We start from the raw sequence: 24,965 nt of genomic DNA, 5'->3' as shown, positions 1-24,965 counted from the left end.
TCTATTCTATTCCATTGGTCTATGTGTCTGTTTTTGTGCCAATACCATACTGTCTTGATGATGACAGCTTTGTAGTAGAGGCTAAAGTCTGGGATTGTGATGCCTCCCGTTTTGGTTTTCTTCTTCAATATAACTTTGGCTAAACGGGGTCTTTTGTGGTTCCATATGAATTTGAGGATAGTTTGTTCTAGTTTGGAGATGGGTTTACACTATATTTGTATTCTTCTGGCAGTTCCCTGTGGATTTTTAACATACTTACCTTGAACTGCATTTTTTTAATAAAGCCCAGAAAGAGAAAACAGGCTTCTCCATCATCCTGCTGAACAGGAGAACACGATCCCGCCATTCTTCCCTCTGCATCCACACCTGGCCCCAACTCGCCCCTCCCCATGGGGTATCGCCTGGGATTTTACCTCCAAATTGGCATTTCACATATTTTGTTTCACAAGAACTACTTTCCTAGATATTTAACAAGATGTTTTACTCATTCTGTGTTGGCTGTTGCATTTAAATCCTTCTTCTTCCAAGACTCCTCTTTCTTTAATTAATTAATTAATTTTTAAATTTACATCCAAGTTAGTTAGCCTATAGTGCAACAATGATTTCAGGAGTAGATTCCTTAATGCCCCTACCCATTTAGCCCATTCCCCCTCCCACAACTCCTCCAGCAACCCTCTGTTCTCTATATTTAAGAGTCTCTTATGTTTTGTCCCCCGCCCTGTCTTTATATTATTTTTGCTTCCCTTCCCTTATGTTCATCTGTTTTGTATCTTAAATTCCTCATATGAGTGACCTCATATGATATTTGTCTTTTTCTGACTAATTTCGCTTAGCATAGTACCCTCCAGTTCCATCCATGTTGTTGCAAATGGCAAGATTTCATTCTTTTTGATTGCCAAATAATACTCCATTGTATATATACCAAATCTTCATGATCCATTCATCCATCAATGGACATTTGGGTTATTTCCACACTTTGGCTTTGTTGATAAAGCTGCTATAAACATTGAGGTACATGTGCCCCTTCAAAACAGCATACCTGTATCCCTTGGGTAAATACGTAGTAGTGCAATTGCTGGGTTGTAGGGTAGTTTTATTTCTAATTTTTTGAGGAACCTCCATATTGTTTTCCAGTTTGCATTCCCACCAGCAGTGCAAAAGGGATCCTCTTTCTCCACATCCTCACCGACATCTGTCGTTGCCTGCGTTGTTAATGTTAGCCATTCTAACAAGAGTGAGGTGGTATCTCACTGTGGTTTTGATTTGTATTTTCTTGATGATGAGTGATGTTGGGCATTTTTTCATGTTTCTGTTACCCATCTTGATATCTTCTTTGGAGAGTGTCTATTCATGTCTTTTGCCCATATCTTTATTGATTATTTGTTTTTTGTGTGTTGAGTTTGATAAGTTCTTTATAGATTTTGGATACTAACCCTTTCTCTGATATGTCATTTGCAAATATCTTCTCCCATCCTGTTGGTTGCCTTTTAGTTTTGCTGATTGTTTCCTTCACTGTGCAGAGGCTTTTTATTTTGATGAGGTCCCAATAGTTCATTTTTGTTTTTGTTTCCCTTTACTCCAGAGATGTTTTGAGTCAGAAGTTACTGCAGCTGACATCAAAGAGGTTTTTACCTGCTTTCTTCTATAGAGTTTTGATGGCTTCCTGTCTTACATTTAGGTCTTTCATTTATTTTGAGTTTATTTTTGTGTATGGTATAAGGAATGGTCCAGGTTCAGTTTTCTACATGTTGCTGTCCAGTTTTCCCAGCACCATTTGCTGAAGAGACTTTGTTCCATTGGGTACTTTTTCCTGCTGTGTCAACAATGAGTTGGCCATACATTTGTGGGTCCATTTCTGGGTTCTCTATTCTGTTCTTTTGATTTGAGTGTCTGTTTTTGTGCCAGTACCATACTGTCTTGATGATGACAGCTTTCTAATCCAGCTTGAAGTCCTGGACTGTAATGCCTCCAGCTTTGCTTATAAACTCCTCTTTCTTATTCCTTGAGTATTTCCTCCATTGTCTTTTCCAGAGAGGGTCTTTTGGGTCCTTGTGCTTCTAAGAATGTTATCTATGTGTAAAGATATATATTTATTTAAATGTATATTTACTTAGAATTCTGTGCTTAGTGGTTAACAATAAGTTTGCTATTTTTTTTTGCCTACTATTGCCTTTTGCACCCTTCTATTTCCTCTTAGATTTAAAAAAAATTTTTAATTGTAATTAATTTTTAGAGAGAGAGAGCACAAGTGGGAGAGAGGGGCAAAGGGAGAGAGAGAGAATCTCAAGCAGGCTCCATGCTCAGCATGGAGCCCAATACAGGGCTTGATTCCATGATGCTGGGATCATGACCTGAGCCAAAATCAAGTCCTATGATTAACTAACTGAGCCACCCAGGCACCCCTAGATTTATTCTTCTCATAGAGGATTTCCTGTAGCAATAACTTCAGGGAGGTTCTGTATTAACTTGTCTCCTCAGGGATAAATTCCTCTTTCTTGAATTTTTGGCTCCCTGTTGTGGTGTAATCTTTCCTCAAATGTTTGGTAGCTCTTGATTGTGTGCTCATCTTTGTGCCTGAGCTGGCCATTGGAGTACCCACTTTGTGGAGAGCGACTTGTTCTGAGGCTGCTGTCAGGGCAGCTGGGTGGAGGGGGTGGTACTGCTAAGTGGGTGCCATAGAGGCTGTCTGGAAGCCAAAGCTCCTGGCCACTCGTGATCCAGAGCACTGCCTCTGTCTCTCTGTCTCTGTGTGTGCGTGTCTCTCTCTCTCTCTGTGACCCATATACACTATTCCTGGGGACAACATCCATCGCCCCTGACTGACCAGCAGAGGTGGGAAGACAGTTGGGTCTCTGTGAGACCCCAGTTTGTTTTGTGGGCTGCTGGCAACCCTGTCCTGCTTTCCCTCTTGCACTGTGTGTCTAGAACACTTCGTGTGGCCCTGCAGTCTGTAGCCTTGTTGGCTCATGCTTTTTCTCTTTTCTTTAGTCCCAGTTGCTCTCCATCATCCAGGTCTTCTCATAGTTTCTGTGCCCCTGATAGATCCCTTTCTTGCTTTCAGAATCTCTGTTTTCTTTCTTTAAAAAAAATAACATCTTGGGGTGCCTGGGTGGCTCAGTCAGTTGGGCTTCCAACTATCAATTTCAGCTGAGATCATGATCTCTGTTCATGGGTTCGAGCCCTGCATCAGGCTCTGTGCTGGCAGTGTGGAGCCTGCTTGAGATTCTCTCTCTCCCTCTCCCTCTCTCTGCCCCTCCCCACTCATGTGGTTTTTTTCCTCTCTCTCCCTCTCCAAATAGATAAATAAACTTAAAAAAAAATAATAAAAACATCTTTATCATTTTGAAGGTTTTGTATGGATGGGAAGGCTGATGCATGTTCTCAGTGTGCCTTCCTGAAAGCAGAAGCATGAGCTTTATAGTTCTATTACATTTCTGATGGCCTGAGTTCCTGCACCTTCTCCACAACTTCTAGGATCTTTCAGACCTACAGTTAGACATAACCAGGGAACACTGGGGTTTTAAAGAACTACGGGGGGGTGTGCCCTGTTCATGGGTTCCCCACAGGATGCTCTTCCCTGAGACTTCTGAGGGAAAAGCAGGAGCTGGCAGGGGAAGGAGGCCTGGGAGATGGCCGACAGGTGCTGCAGGGGTGGGAGAGTGTCAGCACAGGTCTGCAGGTCCCGATGAGCATGTAGATGGGGTACAGTAGAAGTCCGAGCAGCAAAATCAGAGTTTACTGGGCACTGAGTCAGTGTCCTTCTTACATTGATAATGGTTACACAGTATACAATCATGTAATTGATCACAGTACTTCTGAAAAAAATAAAAGTCTTTGTTCCCAGCACCAGGGTGGCTCAGTTGATTGAGTGTCTGACTTCGGCTCAGGTCATGATCTCACGGTTCATGGGTTCAAGCCCTGTTTTGGGCTCTGTGCTGACAGTTCAAAGCATGGAGCCTGCTTTGGCTTCTGTGTCTCCCTGTCTCTCTGCCTCTCCCCCACTTGTGTTCACTCTCTCTTGCTCTCTCCCAAAAATCATAAACATTTAAAAATAAAATAACAAATAAAAGATCAGATGACTGGGGTGCCTGGGTGGCACATCTCTTGATTTCAGCTCAGGTTGTGATCCCAGGGTTGTGAGATGGAGCCTTGTGTCAGGATTCTCTCTCTCCCTCTCTGTCTGCCCTAGCCCCCTCCCCCGCTGCCCCTCTCCCCCACTGGCACCCCCCCCTCTCTCTGTCTCTCTCAAAAAAAAAATCAGATGATCTTAATGTGTATAACTCCTGACAGTGATGCTCAATGTTGATGGGTCAATGCCTGTAGCAGTGACTGATGTGAATGTGTTATTTGGCTGTTTTCCAGGACCTGGCAGCTAAATGGCACCTGTGTCGGCTCAGTGGACATGGAGCTGTTCCTCCATTACTCCCTCATCCCTTCTGTAAGTAAATGCAGAGAAGAGCAAAGAGCAGAAAGGAGGGGAATTGGGTCTCTTCCATACAGACTCCCAAACGGGCCTGAATAGGTCAGCAGAGAGACATCAGCTGAATTTCCTTGACTTGCTGTCTTATATTATGCACCAAAAAAACAGGCAGAGGAAGGCTTTTAAGGGCTGAAGAGTCAAGGACACTGGTTTTCAGGGATTCAAAAAGGGCTCTTCTAAGGAAGCAATGATAGCTGAGGTCTGTTGGAAGATGTAGTAAAGAGCCTCTCAAGCAGAGAGGAGAGCATGTGCAAAGGCCCTGTAGAGGAGGGGAATGGAGAGTGTGAGGAGCTGAGAGGGCTGGAGTGGCTGGAGTGGAGGGCCGAGGTGGGGTTCTCTGGGAGGCAATGGGCCGGGCGGAGCCCTGTGGGGCTGTGTGTGAAGGAGTGGTGTCTGCATTCTAAGTGCAGTGGGAAGTGACTGGAGTGCTCCCAGCATGGAGCTGGTGTGATCAGATTTCTGTTTTGAAATGATCACTGGTTGCATTGCTGGGATCAGGTTGCAGGTGGGCCAGAGAGGAGATAATTTAGATTTTAGCTCATCCTGGATGGTGGTGGTCAGCTCAAGACATTGGGAGGTAAAACAGTAGGACTGAGTAATGCAGTAGATACAATAGGGAGAGGAGGGGTTGAGGACTGTGTGGGTCTCTGACTTGCACAGCCAGAAGGACGGCGGTGTCTGTCATCAAGGAGAACCGGAAGAGATCCGGGTTCAGGGTAGATGAAGGCAAGGCAGGGAGACAAATCATGAGTTCCATTTAAGACATACTGAGTTTAAGAAGTGCCAACTCTGTAGTTAGACGAACCATTGCAGAGCTCCTGGACAAGGTCTGGGCTGAAGAGCCAAACTGAGTCTTCTGGGCAGTGGTGGCCATTGAAAGCACGGACACGAGTGAGAGGACTCGGTAATAAGAGGAGTGATCCTTGGGCTGAACGATCAGGAACTCCTGACTTTAGTAGTTGAATAAAGAATAATCCAGCAGAGGAGACTGAGAAGTAATGAAAACCCAGAAAAGCACGGTTGATGGAAGCCTAGGGAATAGGGTGTTTCTAAGAAGAGGAGGAAGTGATCAACACTCAAATGCTGCTGAGAGATGAAGCCAATTTGGGCTTGAAGTTTCCATTGGATTCATGGTAATTTTCAATGTTCTTTCCATGGATTAGGAGGGAGAAGCCAGGTTAGGAGGTTGAAGAGCAATGAGAGGTGAGGAAATAGAGATAGCAAGTGTAGAGAGTTCTCAAGAAGTCTAGTAAAGAAGAGAGAGAAAGGGTATCAAGTACCTGAGAATATGAATCCTCAAAAAGCGAAAAGCAAAGAAGGCTTTGCAACCTGACAGGTATTACTCCCTTTTCACAGGTGAGGAAACTAAGGCTTGGAGAAGCTGGGTCTCTCTTCCAGTCAATATGTGAGAGAGACTACATTTGAACCTGTTCAGGGCAGCACAGAGGAAAGCTCAGTACAAAGCATTCTGGAAGCTCAAGGGCGTGTGCAGGTAGCTCCCTGACTCTGGGGTCTGAGGAGTCCCAGACACTGAGCCCTCCGCTCACCCACACGCTCTCCTGCAGGGAGGGCCTGCTGATGCTCTCATCTTCTCTTCCTGTAGCTTTTCATCATTTTGGTCTTGTCCTTTCTCCAAAGACGAGAGCACCGTAAGCAGAGAGATGATACTTCTCACCTCCTGGAGAACCGCTTTGGAATCATCATGTGAGTTGAGTTACGGCTGATCGCTACAGCTTGGGGTGCCCTGTGTTTGGGTCAGCACCTATGATGAGGCCAGGATAACACCCTGTTACCCCCCCAGCCTTGCCTCCTCTCTACTGCTCCTTCGCCTCCCTGCCTCACCCCAAGCAAGCTCTGGGGGTTCAGAATTGGTGTCCAAGCCATTGAAGCCTCAGCACCCACAGCTGCCCACATGGGATTAACATGTCTCAAGGAGGCTCAGCTCACTGTGGGAAGGGCCTTCCCAAAGTCAGCACTATGGCTGCCCCAGAAGCAGGAGGAAGAGAGTTCTTGGTTGGTCACTGGCAGCAGCAAATGTTCACTCTGGCCTGGCACCAGGAGACCGCTGGACCAGGCTGCCCTCAGGGCCTTCTGGCTCTGCCATTCTGAGTCCCTGCACCCCTTCTCACATTTTCCTTAAGCTATAATTGCTCGTATCTTTGCCCCATCACCTTTAATAACTGATGATAATAATGATCATAGTGCAGATAATAGTTACTGCACAGTGACTGTGACCCAGGCACTGGGTCCTTGGCTCTGCCTACATTACTTGCATGAACCCTCTTGCCAACCAAGCATGCTGGAGGTCGTTACCCTCTCATAATGGATGAACAAACTCAGGCTCAGAGAGGTTGAGTGGCGTGCCCAAGTCCACACAGCTAACAAGTAACAAGAGCTTTAACTGAGGTCTGGTTGATGTTTGCTCTGATTTCCCCTGCGTCACAGCCTAAGCAGGCTCATGTGTGTAAACTGGTTCAGGCCTCAGTCTTGGGCTCTGGAGAAGGGAGAGGATGCCAGGGTGCCAGGACCAAGGCTAGCGGTGACCTAGTGCTTCAGGGTGACAAATCCACCTGCCATGTCCAGGGACCGCCTGTACCAGTTCTGAGTAGTAGACTCCCCCTGAATAGCACCCGTTGGAGGTGTCGGCCCCTCCCAAAGTGCCAGGTCTGAGCCACACTGGTTGGGACACAGAGGCAGACTCTGCCCTGGGCATTTGACTTGCAGGGCGTGGGACAGGGCTTTTTAAGAAGTAGGAGCTCCGTACGGGTCGTGTCAGACTGCTTTCAGTTCAGTTGACAATGGTACCACTCGCTTGCTCCCTGGCCACTTTCCCATCAAAACCCCTGCTTTTCTGAGTAGTTCCGGCACACCGCCTTTGCTCATTAAAAGCCTCTCACACATGTGTGGCATGCCAGTGTTTGTCAAGCGGCCCTTCATTTGCCGCCCGCAGTGTCTCTGTGACATGAGCAGAGCAGGGCTTGCCATCTGTTTTAAAGATACGAAAACAGTGTCACTTATTTCTGAGGCCCGACAGGGAGACTGATTGAATGCAGGTCACTTCAACAAAATGTGTGACTACAAACGTGCATTGAGCACCTCCTCTTTTCAATGCCCTGTGCTGGGGCTTGTAGTTTCCTAGACAAGTAATAACACAGAGGGGCGTGCTGAAACACCACAAGGCAGCAACCAGCCTGGCCTGCTAGAAGTGGTTGGGGTAATGGGAGGGGCGGGGGGCTTCCTGGAAGAGGTGTTCCTTGAGCTGAGCCTTGAAGGTGAAGATGAGCAAGACTAAGGAGTATGAGGTGAGATCCAGATCCTGCCCCCAGGTCCCTGCTTCCATGTGTGGCTCCCTAGTGCCATCCCGAGTTTTCATTCAAGCCGCTTCAGATGGCATTTCAACTGGAAAGTCTTTCTAAATGTGATTGCTTACATTGATCTAGACAAAACTGTTTTATAGCTTTATAAAAACAAGCTATCCCGTAAAGCTTGTTTTTGTAAAAGGAAAAGAAAGGATTTTATAAAGTTATAGAGATTTCACAGAAACTGCCAGGGCTGGCCTGGTGGTAACTGGAACTCAAGATGGGCGTCTCTGGGACACTGATTTTATTTCTGCCTCCTTGTGTCATGGGAGCCCCTCAACGCCATTTTACTATTGTCCTCTCTGCTGTCCGACTTTATCATCTGACTTAGGATCTCTGCTTCCCTAAAATCGCTGCTTGACTCTATCACTGACTCTGATCCCACGTGGCATGACTTCCCAGAACAGAATTTTAACAGCTAATGGCTCATGTCCTCAGGGTGAGAAACCCTAAATAGAAGACCAGGCATCTGACTGGCCCATCCAAAGTCAGGTGGTCACCCTGGTCCAATTACCTGTGGCCAGAAAGGGATACTTGTGTGGAACCGCCACAGCCATTGAGTCCTACACCTTCCCAGGAATATTGGACCTCTCATAGTGGCCAACTGCAGGGCAAGCTCCCCAAGCCTGTCTAGTAGGTACCCCTTGTTTTGGTCTCTCAAGTCATACTGCCTATGTCTCTCATAAATGGAACTCATGTCATTTTGTTTGTTGTCATGGCTATTGGTGTCCTTGCTTGTGTCTCCCTCCTTGGACGCTTCCTCCTAAGGCTCCTCAAGGGCAAAGAATTTTGTCTTCCTCACGTCGGTACCCTAAATCCATGTCTACCCCTAGAATTGGCACTGAGGGCCTCAGACAATGTCAGCTGGAATGAGTGATTTGCTACTGGGTAATCCTTCCTCAGGGTGGGGTTGCTATTCTGGAGGTGATTGGGGGGAATGAGCCACTCGCTGGCCTCATGAGCTGTTTCTCTTGTTCACAGACCTCTGGACTTTGTGGGCACCTTTAGTAACCGATGGTCATATGGAATCGCCTTTGGGGCCACAGCCAATAAAGTCATGTTCTTGTTCTCAGAAGGGTACCAGCCCTTGCAGATCCCGCAGTGGGCACAAGGTAAGGGCTGCCTCGCAGCTGCTGGGAATTTGGCCTTGGCGAGTCTTGTTCTCAGAGACTACCTGGCCGGGGTTCCCTGGGATCAGCAGATAAACTTTGTGAGCAGTCAGTGTTCCCCAACTGTTACTTGCCCCAGGAAGATGCCTAGCCCACCAGATCTCAGCACTTCTTTATGGGGCTTTCCCTTAGTGAGATTCAGAGGACCTTTAGGCATAGAACAAAGGCTCAGAAAGTAGGTTCACCACCACCTTCCCCCAAAATCTCTCCTGAGTCCTAGCCATCACTGCCTTCTTGATATCAACAAGCCCCAGGATTCCTCCTCGCAGAACAATGCTTACTTCTTTGGCCATTGGTCTGGGGTCTCATTGTTCCCCGGGCCTCACATTCTCCCTGAAGGATCAGCTCTAATTTAAAGATTCAGCCATCCTAATACAATGACTCCGAACCTCTCTGTCCAGACCGGCTCTCTCAGGGGCTCCAGAACTGTCTGAGCAAGTGCCTACCAATACCTCATCAGTCTTTAGGGAAATGCAAATGAAATTATATACTGCCACATACCTCTTTGACGTATACGGTCTGATAAATTTTGACAACTGTTTCTATCCATGAAATCATTACCACAATCAAGATAACAAACCCCTTAAGTTTCCTTCTCCCCTTTTGTAATCTCTCCTTCCCACTCTATTCCATCTTTTTCCAGAATTTTATATAAACAATATCATAGGGAATGTACTTGTGTGTGTGTGTGTGTGTGTGTACCCTCTTTCACACAGCATAGTTATTTTGAGATTCATACACATTTAACATGTGCCAGAAATTCACTCTTTTTTTTTTTTTTTAATTTCTGGGTGGTGCTCCACTAAGTGGGGAAAACAGAGTTTGTGCACCCATTCACCTCTTGATGGACATTTGATTTATTTGCGGTTTTTGGCTCTTGCAAATAAAGCTGCTGTGAACATTTGTGTACAAATCTTTGTGTGCACCTGTGCTTCCATTTTTCCCGGCGAAGTGCCCACGAGTGGAATGCCTGGATCATATACATCATATAGTAGATCACACTTAAAACATTTTTTAAAATGTTTCTTTGTTTTTGAGAGAGAGAGAGAGAGAGACAGAGTATGAGTGGGGAAGGGCAGAAAGAGAGACACACACAGAATCTGAAGCAGGATCCAGGCTCCAAGCTGTCAGCACGGAGCCTGATGCAGGGCTCAAACTCGTGAACCACAAGATCATGACCTGAGCTAAAGTCAAAAGCTCAAACAACTGAGCCACCCAGACGTGCCAAGATCCTACTTTTTAAAGAAATTATCAGACTGTTTTTCAAAGTGATGGTTCCATTTTAGATTTTCACCATTATTATGTGAGACTTCCATTTCTCTATACCCTTAAGCAACATGTGGTCAGTCTTCTTATTTTTTATTTATATTTTTGTTGTCAGTCTCTTTACATTTTTTTTAAAGTTTGAGTATAGTTGGCATGCCATGTTAAATTAGTTCGAGGTGATTCAACATCTCTGTGTTACACTCTGCTCACCACAGACGTGGCTTCATATGATCACTCTTACATCGTTGGCTATATTCCCTATGATGTGCCTTTTTGCTCCTGTGACTTATTCATTCCCAAACTGACAGCCTATAAGTCCCCTTCCCCCATTTTGTCCATCCCTCCACCCCCCCCACCCCCGGCAGCCATCAGTTTGTTCTCTATAAATATAAGTGTGATTCTGTTTGTTGATGAAATAAGAAGTGTGGGTGAGGATGTGGAGAAAAAAGGGCCCTCATGTACTGTTGGCAGGAATGCAAGTTGGCATAGCCACTGTGGAAAACAGTATAGAGGTTCCTAACAAATTAAACATAGAATACCGTATGACCCAGTAATCCCATTACTGGGTATTTGCCCAGATAAAATGAAACCAGCCTGCGTGGCTCAGTCAGTTGAGCACCCCACTCTTGATTTCGGCTCAGGTCATGATCCCAGGGTGGGGATATCAAGCCCTGTGTCAGGCTCTACGTGGAGCATGGAGCCTGCTTGAGATCTTTCTCTCTCCTTCCCTCTGCTCCTCTTCTCTGCGTGCACTCTCTCTCTCTAAAATAAAAAAAACAAATCTAAGCACTAATTTGAAAAGATGTAAGCACTCTATGTTTATTGCAACATTATTTACAATAGCCAAGGTATAGAAGCAACCTAAGTGCCCATCCACAGATGAATGGATAGAGAAGATGTGGTTGGTGTGTGTGTGTATATGTGTGTGTGTGTGTGTGTGTATGTGTGTGTGATATATGTATATAATACATATATATATATATAATGTGTGTATATAGTGTACACACACACAAAATGGAATAGTACTCAGCCATACAAGGAATGAAATCTTTTCATTTGCAATAACATAGATGGATTTAGAGGGTATTATGCTAAGGGAAATAAGAGAAAACAAACACCATGTGATTTCACCATTATGTAGACTCTAAAAACCAAATGAGTAGACACAGTTTTTTTAATCTTAGCCATTTTAAGAGGCATGTAGTGATGTCTTATTGTGGTTTTAATGTGCAATTTCAGAATGACTGATGATGCTGACCATATTTGATGTGCTTTTTGTTATCTATGACATATTTGGTGACATGTCCAAATCGCTTTCCTTAATTATAAAAATTGGGTTTTTATTCTTACTGAGTTTTGATAGTTCTTTATCTAATCTGCACACGATTTCTTTATCAGACATGGGGACTGCATTTGCTCCTAGCTTGTAGCTCGTTTTTTCATTCTACCGACAATTTCTTTTGAAAAGCTGCCTTAAAATTTTGATGAAATCTAATTTATTCATTTTCTTGTATGGCTTATGCTTATGGTGTCATAGAAGAAATCTTTGCCTAATAGAAGGTCACTTAGATTTTCTCCTATGTTTTTTCTAAAAGTTTTATAGTCTTATGATATTTTCTTTTAGGTCTATGATACATTTTGAGTTAATTTTTGCACGTAGTGTGAGGTATCGGTTGAAGTTTTGTTTTTTTGGTCTTTTTGCCTTTGGTTATCCATTTTTTCCAGCACTACTTATTTTAAAAAACCTGTCCTGTGCCCACAAAATTTCTTTTGGACCCTTTGTCAGCATCAGTTGGCTCTACAGGGATGGGTCTGTTTCTGGACTCTGTTCTGTTCCATTAATCTGCAGCGTGAGGGTTCCAATTTTTGCACATCCTCACCAACACTATTTTCTATGTTTAAAACAGTTATAGCCATTTTAGTACATGTGAAGTAGTATCTAATCACTGTCTTGATTTGCATTTCCCTAAAGATTAAGGCCGTTGAACATCTGGCTGGGTCAGAACATCATTTCTCAGTTCGTGGCTCTAGACTCCTCTCTTCTGTTTTCAGATGATTATATAGATGTATCCTCCTAACATCCTCACACTTCCCGAGCCCGCCTCTTCCCTCCTCTCTTGTCTGGAGCCACTACGGCCCAGCTCCTAGTGTTCCTGTCCTTCTTGTCTTGGGGTCTTCCTGTCAGCCGTCTGCGTCCATGGGGGGCTCAGCCCGGGTATTGCTGCTTTGGTCTCTTGTGTCTGCTGGCAGCTTGGGGCTCTGTTCTCGGGCCTTCCTCCCCTTCCTCCTACTTCAGGCGTTGATACCAAATGGTCTCAAGACCTGGCTTTGTTGTCGATGTTGTCTCCAGGTGTGGGGTTTGCCATTTTGGTTGCTCTGTCTGCTTCTGTGGCAGAGGGACATCCAGCAGATTACAGAATTATGCTGTCCTGGCTTCTATCCTCACAGAAATTATTCCTTCTATGTCGTCCTCTCCTGCCAGCCTCCCACCCGTCACAGTCACAGAAATACTGACCATCCCCAACCAGCTGTTTCCCATCCTCCAGGTGAGGAATGCCCTCCCTTCCCTTCTGGCCATCTTACAAACTCCTGCTTATTTTTCCTGGTCTTGCTGTATGTCACCACTTCCAGGAAGCCTTCCCTGACCCAGATCCCAGGTGAAGTCAGTGGCTTCCTCTCCTTGTCCCCACAGCAGATTGAATATGCCTGTGGTGACCACTCGCCTTCCTCCCTGTCTTCTCTATTGGACTGTAAGCATCTCAGAAAGCAAGAGACTTGTTCATTCCTCCTGCAGCCTTAGTACCTGGCCCGAGACCCAGCTCAGAGAAGCTGGGTAAAGATCCTCTTGCATGAATAGGTTTCCCTGGATCCTGTTAGAGCCTCTGAGAGCTAGTCAGTGGTAGAATGAATCTTATAACTGCCTTGTTTAGAGAGTATGTGATGGTTATAAGAAGTTTTATACACACATACACACATACACACACACACACACACACACACACACACACACACACACACACATCGCCACTCTTCATGTTCCTATGGTGGACTTACAGTGCTTTCCTCTGTGATTGCTGTTTGTCCATCTATGAGGCATGTCTCTGCACGTCACACAGTGATCCAGCCAAGGACAGGGACCACGTCTTCCTTATCTCAATAGTTAGCCAGGGCCTGGAATGGAGGAGGTCCCAAGATGGGTCTGTTGCATGAATGAAAGACTCTCGTGCATTCCTCTTTGCTGAGCTGGGGCTTGTCCACTCATCTCCTTGGGACCTGAGGCCTGTGACTGGAAGCCGGTATAAAGCCCTGTCACTTTGTTGGGACACCCCTGAGCCCATGAGAAGAAGGCTCACAGCATCTCTGGCCCTGTCTCCCCCAGCCTTTGTGCTTCTGATCGGAGGCATGGAAGTCGGCCTGTCTTACTTCCCCTTCTTTGCCTGCCTCTCGTCGGAGTTCCATCTGGTCAGCTCCATCCTCGGCTTCAGCTACTCTCTGATCTGGTAAGATGGACCCTGTGTGTCTGCCCTCCTGTGACTCCTTTGCTATGGCTGCACTCTGGACAAAGGGCTGGAGGTGACCTGAGAGCTCCCCTTGGAGGTCATCTTTGCCCAGACTGAGGCCCACCATGGGCAGGTGGGGTGACCGGTCCCAGGTCCCATGGTGGCCTCTCCCTGGGACTGCACCTAAACCTGCAGGAGGTCAGGCATTCTTTCTGCTTCGTGGGCCACTTGCAGTTAGAATATTCCAGAAGTCAGAACACTTCATTTCTGTCAACTACCAAGGATCCCACTGGGGGATGTTGGAGACCCATTGGATGCTTCTTCTCTGTGCTGTCATGTCTTCCCTGGGAGCTCATTTGGGGCCACTGCAGTCTGGCCTCCCCTGTGTCTCTATCCCTAACAGCCTCTAGCACACACCTCCAGTCACACCAGACTCCTGCATTCCTTCATCCACCCGCTTATTCACTCAGCAATCGTGCTATAGGTCTCTGCTATGAGCCAGGGAGTACGCTGCAGAACAAGATAGACCCTTGTGGGTCATGCGTTCTGACCTCTTTGTCTATATGTTGTTATTCTCCAATGTGGGTTATCTTCCCTGACTGGGTCCACTGATAGATCTATGCTCATCTTTCATGGGTCATCGACCCCACAGATGGAGGACTTCTTGACCCTTCTGGTGATTTCTGTGCTCTCAGGACTCGCCCCAGACCCGGCCTGGAGCCGGCCCCAGGAATACTTGCTGACTGGGTCCTCCTATGGGCATTCTGCTTTCTAGCATTCTGCTTTTCCCCCTTACTGAGCTGGCTCCCCACTTCAGCAATTTCTGTGAGGCAGGGCTCCTCAGGCCCAGTGTGGGGGCCACTAGAGGGCACCTGACACATCATAGCTACAATTCCTAAGCTTGCTTTGTAAGATTAAAAGACAGAACATCCAGGGTTAGACGTGGGGTAATGCCATCCTGCCGGCCTGTGACAGACCCAGGGAAGAATGGGTGGTGGGAATCCTCAGCAGCTTGTATACCTTGGGAGATGAATCAAGCTTGACTATGACCAGGCATGTGTGTCCTGTGGGGCTAAAGCCTGGAGGCTCTGTCCTCACGGCAGCGTTTCCAGACAAGGCCAGTCTCGGCAGAAGGAGCATAGACACCAGCCAGGAGACCTGAGCCTTGGTCCCAGCTCTGGGTGTGACTCTGGACAAATTCCTTTCTGGGGGATGATGAGGGCAGGGAGGAGGAGATCACTGGGTTTTTGTGCTCTGCTGTGTGGATTCCAGGATGGTGTCCTGTGCCGGGACATGTTAAGTGAATTTGGCGCATGTACTTTGCACGAGCAGGGTGCTTGATCTGGGTGGGATGTACACAGAGGCCTGGCACCCAGCCCTTCCCGAGGAGTCAGGGAAGAGGAGGGAGCTCCAGGCTGATGGGATCTGGGCTGCTTCACAGGGGCCGTGCTGGGAGGGACCACAGTGCCCCAAGCCTTGTTTCTGTCCTACAGGTTTGCTGTTACCATCCTTCACATCATAGAATGTCCCCATGGGCAGGTGAGTCCCTGCTGAGCTGTGTTTAGAGCATTCAGTCCTATCACCATGACCAGTTTGCTGTGTGACATTGGACAAGCCTCTGCCACTCTCTGGGCCTCAGCTCCTTTGTGTGACCGAAAGGAGAGTTGGAGCCATTCGTGACGCTTCCGTTTGTATAGCGTCTTATGTTCATCAGGATGCTCATTCACAGACAGATGTTCTCTCAGTTGATGTCACAGCAACCCCTCAAGGTAGGGAAGCAACCCCTCAAGGGAAACCTCTCAGCAGACCTATTTTACAGGTGAGGAAACTGAGGTCTAAGTTTATTAAGTAACTCGTAAGAAATAGCAAATTTGAGAATTGACACCAGGTCTGGTTGACTCCCAAGCTCATTTCTTCTTTTTTTTTTAATTTTTTAAAAGTTTATTTACTTATTTTGAAAGAGAAAGAGAGAGAGAGAGAGAGAGGGAGAGAGAGAATCCCAAGCAGGCTCCACTCTGTCAGTGCAGAGCCTGATGTTGGGCTCGAACTCACAAACCATGAAACTATGACCTGAGCTGAAATTGAGTCTGATGCCCATCCAACTGAGCCACCCAGCACCCCTAATTTTCTTTAATGTTAATTTTTGACTGAGAGAGAGAGACACACACACACACACAAAGTGTGAGTGGGGGAGGAGCAGAGAGAGAGGGAGACACAGAATCTGAAGCAGGCTCCAGGCTCCCAGCTGTCAGCAGAGAGCCCTACATGGGGCTGGAACTCACAAATCATGAGATTGTGAACTAACTGATGTTGGAGACTTACCCAATTGAGGCACCCAGGTGCCCCTCCAAAGCTCATTTCTTTCCACTCCTTCGTGGAGCCTCAGTTTCTCTGTCTATAAAATGGAAATCTCAGACTGGATGAACCCTTCCAGCTTTGTCATGCATTGTCCTTGGAATTGAGGTGGGGGGGGCAGTTCATCCATTTAGCCTTGTACACCAGAAAAAGGAACAAGATGAAAGAGGGAGCCTCACTGCATCTAGAAGGATAGACAGGCGAGGGGATCACTAGGCGGCCACCTGGGCCAGGACCCTTGACAAAGCCTTTCTCAGACTTGACCAACCTTGGAGGATTATAGGGTGTGATGAGGAGTGGGGGAGCTAGACTGGAAAAGAGCTTGGGGGGCTGGGACTTCCCTCTTCATCTCTGTGCTGGCATACCTCTGCCCAAAAAGATGCCCTCCTCACCCTGCTCACAGTACCGGAGATTCCAGATCACAGGCATCTTTTTTGGTGCCTTGGAGAGCTTCCCGTCTTCCTGAGGTTCTTTTGAAATTCTGAATATTCATGGTTATTGAGTTAAGAACTGCTGGGTGCTAGGTGTTCTAGGCTCAGTCCCTCAAATTAACTACTGCATAGTTCAAAGTGCTTCAAGGTACTTTGAAGACAGGATATTAGTGCCTCCCCAGTTTGCTGGTAAGAAAGTAAGACTCAGGGGCTGTCGTGTTCCCGTCACTCACCCCATGTTGGGGCGTCACTTGTGTTTCCTCACTGAGCCCCACATTGGGGCGTCACTTGTCCAGTCTAGACACCCCAGCCAGGTCAGCGGGGTGGTAAATCCTCGAGGGTTCGTTCCTGAGGGAGGGAGAGAGAGTAGGGCAGGAAGGGGAGCACAGAGAGTGAGGCAAGACAAGTGTTTTCTGATCAAGCCTCTTCTTTATTGAGAAAACACCGTATCTTATAAAGGTTTCGAGGTGGGAAAACAAGGCAGCTGACCTAGGTCGGTTGCTAGGAAACAGGGTTAAGGGATTAAGGCTGGAGTAAAAGAGGAACCAAACTAAGGTTTTTAGCACAGCACTGAAGGGCCAATACCACCCTGCCTGTAGGCGATTGATCTTTGTTCTTCTGGCTTCTCCTGACAGGGAGTGGCGCTCCCCTGCCTATTTTTTTTTTTTTTTAGGACATGAAAGTCTTAACATTTTTTAAAAATTTTTTAATGTTTTATTTATTTTTGATACAGAGAGAGACAGAGCATGAGAGGGGGAGGGGCAGAGAGAGAAGGAGACACAGAACCAGAAGCAGGCTGCAAGCTGCAGGCTGCAGGCTCTGAGCTGTCAGCACAGAGCCCGACGCGGGGCTCGAACCCAGAACGTGAGATCTGACCTGAGCAAAACTCGGAGGCTTAACCAACTGAGCCACCCAGGCGCCCCTCCCCTGCCTATTTTTGTAACTCCCCTCAGGGAGTGACATTTCCGGCTAGCAAATGGCCAAGCAGCTGAATCTTTGCAGCTTCCCACAAGGGGCTAATGGGACTTACTAGTTAAAAATCCTGGAACTGGAATCCAGACTAAAGTAATAATAAAGGTTTAATTTCATGTTCTCAGATGTGTTCATGGAAACATTATGTATAAAAATGAGATGTTGAAGAGTCTACAATGTCACATATTAGGAGAGACTTTAAAGTTGATTCATCTAAATAATGTACTGTTATGCAGCATTAAAAGTGATGTTTGCAAATAATTCATAACCACGTGGGGAGCTGATTATGATGTAGACAGGCCTATGTATTTGGTATAAACTCAATTTATAACAGGTATAGATGTAAAGATAGGTACAGAGAAAAGACACGGGAATATTGGCAGTGGTGATGTCTGATGTCTAAGCTGTGAGCATATATGGAGAGGAAGATGAAGAGGAGACGTGAGCGCTGCATGTCAGCATGTCTGTGCCCCACGCCCGAGCATCGCTACATCAAAACCCGACTCCCCATGGGGGAAAGTGCTCTGGAAACAAAAAACATGAAACCAACCAGTATATTGTGAAAGATAAATTACAATATTATTTGTCTTAAAACAGTGGGGGGGGAAACTTTTTTTTTCATTAAAATGGAACTAAAATCATAGAAAAACTATGAGGACCATTTTGAGAGGGTCATACTCCTGAGAACATGTGTTGCTGCCAACGTGATGGCAGTTATAGGGACCCCCTCCTCCCTCCCTCCCTCCTTCCTTCCTTCTTTCCTCTCTCTCTGTTTCTCCTTCTCTCCACATGTCTCTCCCAGTCTCTCCTCTCCAACCCTCTGCTGTCTCCCCTCCTCACCCCTCTTTCTCTTCTTCTCTCTGTGGTGTGTGTTTTCTAGAAGTAGCATTTCATAACTTATCAGAAAAATCTGTGAAAGCCCTTTGTATAAAACAAAACAGGTTGCTAGAGGGGTTATGGGAGGCGTGATCATCTAAATGGGTAAGGGGCGTTAAGGAATCTACTCCTGAAATCATCGCTGCACTATATGCTAACTAACTTGGATGTAAATTAAACAATAAAATGGGGGCGTTGGGATTCACACCCAGGGCTGCTGGACTCTAGCCCACTGCTCAGGCGGTGACGTGGGGCTGGGGGAGCAGAACATGGATCACTGACTGCCAAGCCCTGAGGCATGGGCATGGCGAGAGTGGCCCGGGGCAGGCAGATTCCTGTCCACAGCTTCCCCTCTGCCTGGCCCTGCCCCGCCTAGAGCCTGCGCCCGATGCTCTGCGTCTGTTGCAGTTTCTGGGGAAGTATGAGACTGTCATGTTTTACTGGCCATCGCTGCTGTGCCTGGCCTTCCTGCTGGGCCGCTTCCTGCACATGTTTGTCAAGTCACTGAGGGTCCACCTGGGCTGGGAGCTGCAGAGGGTGAGTACTGAGCATGAGCACCGTGTGTGTGCCGGCAGGTGTAGTCTTCACAGCAGCCCTCTGAGGTGGGCGCTATTTTTACTTCTCCCTTTCTGCATGAAGAGAGGTGGACCGAGAGAGGCGAGTTGCATTGCCCGAGGTCATGTCGATAGTCTGGATTGGAGCCAGGACCGGAATCGGAGACTTTGGTTGTCGAGGCTCCCTCTTAACCACTGTGCTCAATCTAAAAGGGCAGTGTTACTCAGATTCCTGCCCTCTGGGACAATAACCTGTCCAAAACTCCCCTTTGACCCAGCAATAGCACTGCTGGGGATCTACCCAAGGGATACAGAAGTACTGATGCATCGGAACACATGTACCTCAATGTTCATAGTAGCACTGTCAACAATAGCCAAATCATGGAAAGAGCCTAAAGGTCCATCACCTGATGAATGGATCAAGAAGATGTGGTATATATACACAATGGAGTACTACATGGCAATGAGAAAGAATGAAATCTGGCCATTTGTAGCAATGTGGATGGACCTCGAGGGTGTCATGCTAAGTGAAATAAGTCAGGCAGAGAAGGACAGATACCATATGTTTTCACTCATATGTGGAACAGGAGAAACTTAACAGAGGACCATGGGGGGGGAATTATTTAAGGAGAGGGAGGGAGGCAAACAATAAGAGTTTAAGAGATTCTTAAATGCTGAGAACAAACTGACGGTGCATGGGGTAGGGGAGGGCGAAAATGGGTGATATGCATGGAGGAGGGCACTTGTTGGGATGAGCACTGGGTGCTGTATGAAACGAACTTGACAATAAACTGTAATTTAAAAAAAAACATAAAGAGACCAAAACCCTAATTAGGGTTTGTGAGCCCCAGCGGACACCTCTCTATCTGCTCACAGGAAGAAAAGCCTTTTCTGGAAGTCCACCAGGCAGAGCATGTCAAGCGGCTCCTGAGGAAGGCCCCCCCACAGTAAGCCCCAGTGTGCTGCTTTCACCCCTGGGGGTCTGTGCTGGTGTTGATGAACCCCGACAATGCAGGAGACCCAGAGATGACTGAATGAGCACATAGTAGTTAGGACTCCTATTTGCTAATGACAGAAACTCCACTCAAACCAGCTTAAAGAGAAAAAGGAAATGTGTGGCCTTCCATAATTAAAAAATCAAGAGGTGGTCAGTCCAGATGCAGATGGATCCGGTGGCCTAATTGATATCAGAACCAGGGCTGGTTTCCTCATTTTCCCTTCGCTCTGCTTTGATCTGTGTTAGCCTTGTAGTTAGGTGGGCTTCCTCTCCGTGGTGGGCCTCAGAATCTCTAAGCTTATACCCTCCTGGTTTAAGATCACAGGCAAGAGAGACTTTCTACTAATTCAAACCAAACTCCCATGAGCGTGTTTCATGGAGTCGCATCAGACCACATGCTTTCCCAGAACGAATTACTGTGGTTAGGTGATTAGAGTTAAGCCTGTCATATGTTCGTCCTTGGAACTAGCAAGTGGTTCAGCCTCACTTAAGTGGTAGGACTGAGGGGATGGAGCAGGTTCCCAGAGAAACACTGCAGGGACTCTCATCAATCCCAGAGGACATAGCTCATGGCCAAGCTCATGGTCTTCAGTGAGCAGCCCTACCCCTGCCACCACACTGTGTACAAGGGGATAAGCCCCAGGAAGGGGACTTGTCTAATTGAAGGTCGTACAGTGGCAAAGCTAGTACTTTGGTTAGAACTACGTTTAGTTACATGTAGCAGAAAATGCAAGATAACAGTGGGACACACAAGAGGGAGATTCATTTCTTTCTTATATAAAAGAATTTGGGAGGCAGGTAGTTCATACTGACCCTGGACTGCCCACCATGGGAGCTTACTGGTCATTTGTCTTTCTGCTCCAACTCTTAGTAGTTGTCATCATGAAGGCTGTCTACAGACCAAGACGGATGCTGGGGTGGGCTCCAGCTTGGACAGCCACTGTATCTGTGTTCAGACAGCAGGCAGGAGAGAAGAAGGAACGGAAATGAGGTCCCTCCCCACTGTGTGAATTACACCTCAGCCCTCCCCGAACTGCCACATCTGGTGACATCTGATTGGCCGCTCTTTACTCTAAGAGAGATCAGAAACCATAGCCCTTGAGTTTGGTGAACTGCTGTACTGAATAAAACTGAGTCTCTGTTTTTAAGAATAAGGGGAGAATGGAAACTAGAATCTACCAGTATTCACTAAATTCTAAGATGAAGGTTATTTTCAGAAGAATCAGACATTTGGTTACCAACCACAGCCTCTCTTTTCTGTTATTTTTTCCTTCACAGGGAGACTAAAAAGTCCTGGTTCCAGACCAGGATATATGAGTGGGACCCCTGCTTTCAGTTCCCAAGCAGAATGATTGGAACCACTGTGTTGGCTTTCATATGCCTGTACCTTGTAAGTAGATCCAAACAAACCCTTTTCTATTTTATAAGTGGGATGGGGTTAGGGCATGGCTTATTCTTTAAAAGGTGGGTCCAAGTTGAGTCTGTAAATCAAAGAAGTACAATTTTTTGACCTCCACCATTTTTATTCCAAGGACACTTTCACCCACATGGTAAATAACTAATAAATGTAATTGAATTATTTGTGGAGACTTCCAGTTGTCAGTTCCATGTAAAGACCCTGCAAGATGCCACTCCATCCTAACAAAAAGTAAAAGTCTGAACAAACTGAAAATCAACAGTTGTTCTTAGATCCATAAGAGAAGAGAAGTCATGGTACAAACCATTGTCCCTAAAATTGGAGACAGGTGGATCTAGAGAATCACAATGGAATGGAACAAATCAAATCAAGCAATGTATAAAAAGAATTATACACCACAACTGAGTGGGATTTATGTCAGGGATGCAAGCCTGGTAAAATATTAAAAATCAATTAATCACATCTATAACTGAAAGAGGAAAAATTACATGATTGTATCAACAGATGCAGGAAAAACATTTCACAAAATTCAACACTAGTTCATGATAATTTTTTTCAGTAACCTATGCATAGAGGGGAACTTTTTCACTCTGATAAAAAATATCAACAAAAAAATGTACAGCTAGCATCATATTTTATGGCAAGAAATTAGAAGCTTTTCCATGAAACTCAGGAAGTAGGCAAGACTATTTCCCCTCATCACTCAACATTTACGTAGGAAATCCTAGCTAAGTAATAAGACAAGACAAGGAAATAAAAGGTATACTGATAGGGAAGGAAGAAGTAAAACTGTCTTTGTTCACAGATGACATGATTGTGTATATAGAAAATCCAAATGAACCAACAAAAAACTCCTGAAGGGGCATCTGGTTGGCTCAGTTGATAGTGCATGTGACTCTTAATCTCAGATTCTAAGTTTGAGCCCCATGTTGGGTGCAAAGATACTTAAAAATAAAAATTTTTAAGGAATCCAACTGCTATAAGCAGTTATAGCAAGGTTGCAGGGTACAAGGCTAACATACAAAAGTTAATTGCTTTTCTATATTTCAGCATTAAACAAGAGGAATTTGAAATTAAAAAACAATATCATTTACATTAGCAACCCCCCAAAAGGAATACTTAAATATAAATCTAATAAAATATGTACAAGATCTATATGAGGAAAACTACAAACCTGTGTTGAAAGAAATAAAAGATGAACTAAATACATGGAGAGATATTGCATATGCATGGATGGAAAGATTCAATATGTCAAGATATCAGTACTTCCCAACTTGATCTACCAATATTGGGATTGATCTATATTGGAATTCAGTGCAATCTCAATCAAAACTCCAGGGAGTTATTTTGTGGATACTGACAAACTGGTTCTAAAGTTTATAGGGAGAGACAAAAGACTCATTATAGCCAACACAATATTAAAAGGAAAGAAGAAAATTGGAGGACTGACACTACTCGATTTCAAGACTTACTACAAAGCTACCCTAATCATGATGGTGTGATGTTGCCAATATGGACAAATGAATCAATGGACAGGATGGAGAACTATGCAATAGACCAACATAAATATATTCAGCTTGTCTTTGACAGAGAGGTAAAGGCAATACAATGGAGCAAAGATTTTCTTTTTAACAAATGGTGCTGGAACAACTAGACATCCACAGGAAAAAAAAATGAGTCTGGATACAGACCTTCCTAAATATTAACTTAAAATGAATCACAGACCTAAATGTCCAATGTAAAACTATAAAATTGCCAGAAGGTGAAATTGGAGAAAATTTAGATTACCTTAGGTTTGGTGATGACTTTTTAGTTTTTTTAATTAAACTAATTATTGTTATTATTATTTGGCATTACCAAGCATTTATTTGAGACTGATAGTGAATTTATGTATGTGTGTATGTTTGTGTGTATGTAGGTATGTATTTTTATTTTAATTCTAGTATAGTTGTCATAGTGTTATATTATTTCAAGTATACAGTATAGTGATTCAGCAATTCTATACATTACTCAGTGCTCCTCATGGTAAGTGTCCTCTTAATCTCCTTCATCTGTTATGCCCATCCCCCTACCCAACTCCCCTCTGATAATCACTAGTTGGTTTTCTATAGATAAGTGGTGAAGATTTTTTTAGATATGACACCAAAGACACAATCCATGAAAGAAAGACTAATAAGCTGGACTTCATTAAAATACTAGACTTCAGTAAAACATTTTACTCTGCAAAAGGACTCTGTCAAGAGAGTGAAAAGACAAGCCACACACTGGGAGAAAATATTTGCAAAAGGCTCATCTGAAAAAGACTGTTATTCAAAGTATACAAAGAACTGTTAAAATTCAACAATAAGAAAACAAATAACCCAAATAAAAATGGACCAAAGGCTTTAAATAGTCACCTCAGAGAGAAGATAGACAAATGGCAAATAAGCAAATGGAAACATGCTCTATAGCCTATGTCATCAGGAAAAATACACATTAAGACAACAATCAAAATAACTACTATACATTATAATATTAGAATGGCCAGAATTCAGAACATTGCCAACACCACATGCTGACAAGGGTGTGAAGAGCAGGTACTCTCCTTCATTGCTGGTGGGGATACAAAGGGTACAGCCACTTTGGGAGACACTTTGGTCAGTTCTGATAACACTAAATGTACTCTTACCATATGATCCAGCAATCACCCTCCTTAGTATTTGCCCACATGCACTGAAAACTTATGTCCACACAAAAATGTGCACATGGATGTTTATAACAGCTTTATACATAATTGCCAAAATATAGAAGTGACCAAGAGTCCTTCAGTAGGTGAATGGATAAATGATCTTTGGCACATCCAGGCAATGGGATACAATTCAACACTAAAATGAAATGAACTACCGAGCCATGAAAAACCTAGAAGAAACTTAGATACGTATTAATAAGTGAAAGATGCCAATTTGAAAAGGTCCACATTATATGATTCCAACCGTGTGAATTTTGGAACTCAAAATTATGGAGACAATAAAAGATCAGTGGTTGTCAAGGATTGAGGAGAGGGAGGGATGAATAGGCAGAACACAGAAGATGTTAGAGCAGTGAAAGGACTTTGTATGATACTATCATGGTAGATACATGTCACTAGACATTTGTCCAAACCCACAGAATGTGCAACACTGAGAGCCAACAGTGATGTAAGCTATGGACTTTGGGTGATCGTCATGTTTCAGTATAGATACATTGTTTAAGTTTACTCTCTCAACAAAAAAATTTAATGTTGCCATAATTCTGACTTTCATATGCACAGAGTCAAAACATTTCATGTGGTCAAAGTTATCTGAGGTAAGATATTTGAGTCAAAAGGAGGGTCAAAATGGAGAAATAGAAAGGGAAGACCATATTGTCTTCCAGATGATACCTGTATAAATTAGTAATGTAATTAAGTTTTAAAAAAATCTGTTAATGTTTATTTGTTTTTGAGAAAGAAAGAGACAGACACACAGAGCATGAGCACAGGAGGGGCAGAGAGAGAAAGAGACACAGAATCCAAAGCAGGCTCCAGTCTCTGGGCTGTCAGCACAGAGTCTGATGTAGAACTTGAACCTAC

At 45.0% G+C, this 24,965-nt stretch overlaps 1 protein-coding gene across 1 annotated transcript in view; it reads left to right on the top strand.

Moving 5' to 3' along the window:
- The window catches only part of LOC115276472 (stimulated by retinoic acid gene 6 protein-like), a 53,533-nt gene that overhangs the window by 10,509 nt on the left and 18,059 nt on the right, over nt 1–24,965 (top strand). The window contains exons 2-9 of the mRNA XM_029920511.1: nt 4,363–4,438; nt 6,084–6,184; nt 8,821–8,951; nt 13,654–13,774; nt 15,268–15,313; nt 18,817–18,945; nt 19,839–19,909; nt 21,238–21,349. Coding sequence (XP_029776371.1) covers nt 4,363–4,438; nt 6,084–6,184; nt 8,821–8,951; nt 13,654–13,774; nt 15,268–15,313; nt 18,817–18,945; nt 19,839–19,909; nt 21,238–21,349 — 787 coding nt within the window. The remainder of the gene's footprint in view (nt 1–4,362; nt 4,439–6,083; nt 6,185–8,820; nt 8,952–13,653; nt 13,775–15,267; nt 15,314–18,816; nt 18,946–19,838; nt 19,910–21,237; nt 21,350–24,965) is intronic.

Source organism: Suricata suricatta, chromosome 13 (genome assembly GCF_006229205.1).
Source record: "Suricata suricatta isolate VVHF042 chromosome 13, meerkat_22Aug2017_6uvM2_HiC, whole genome shotgun sequence".
Classification (NCBI taxonomy): domain Eukaryota; kingdom Metazoa; phylum Chordata; class Mammalia; order Carnivora; family Herpestidae; genus Suricata; species Suricata suricatta.
This window is presented reverse-complemented; position numbering and strand designations above follow the sequence as displayed.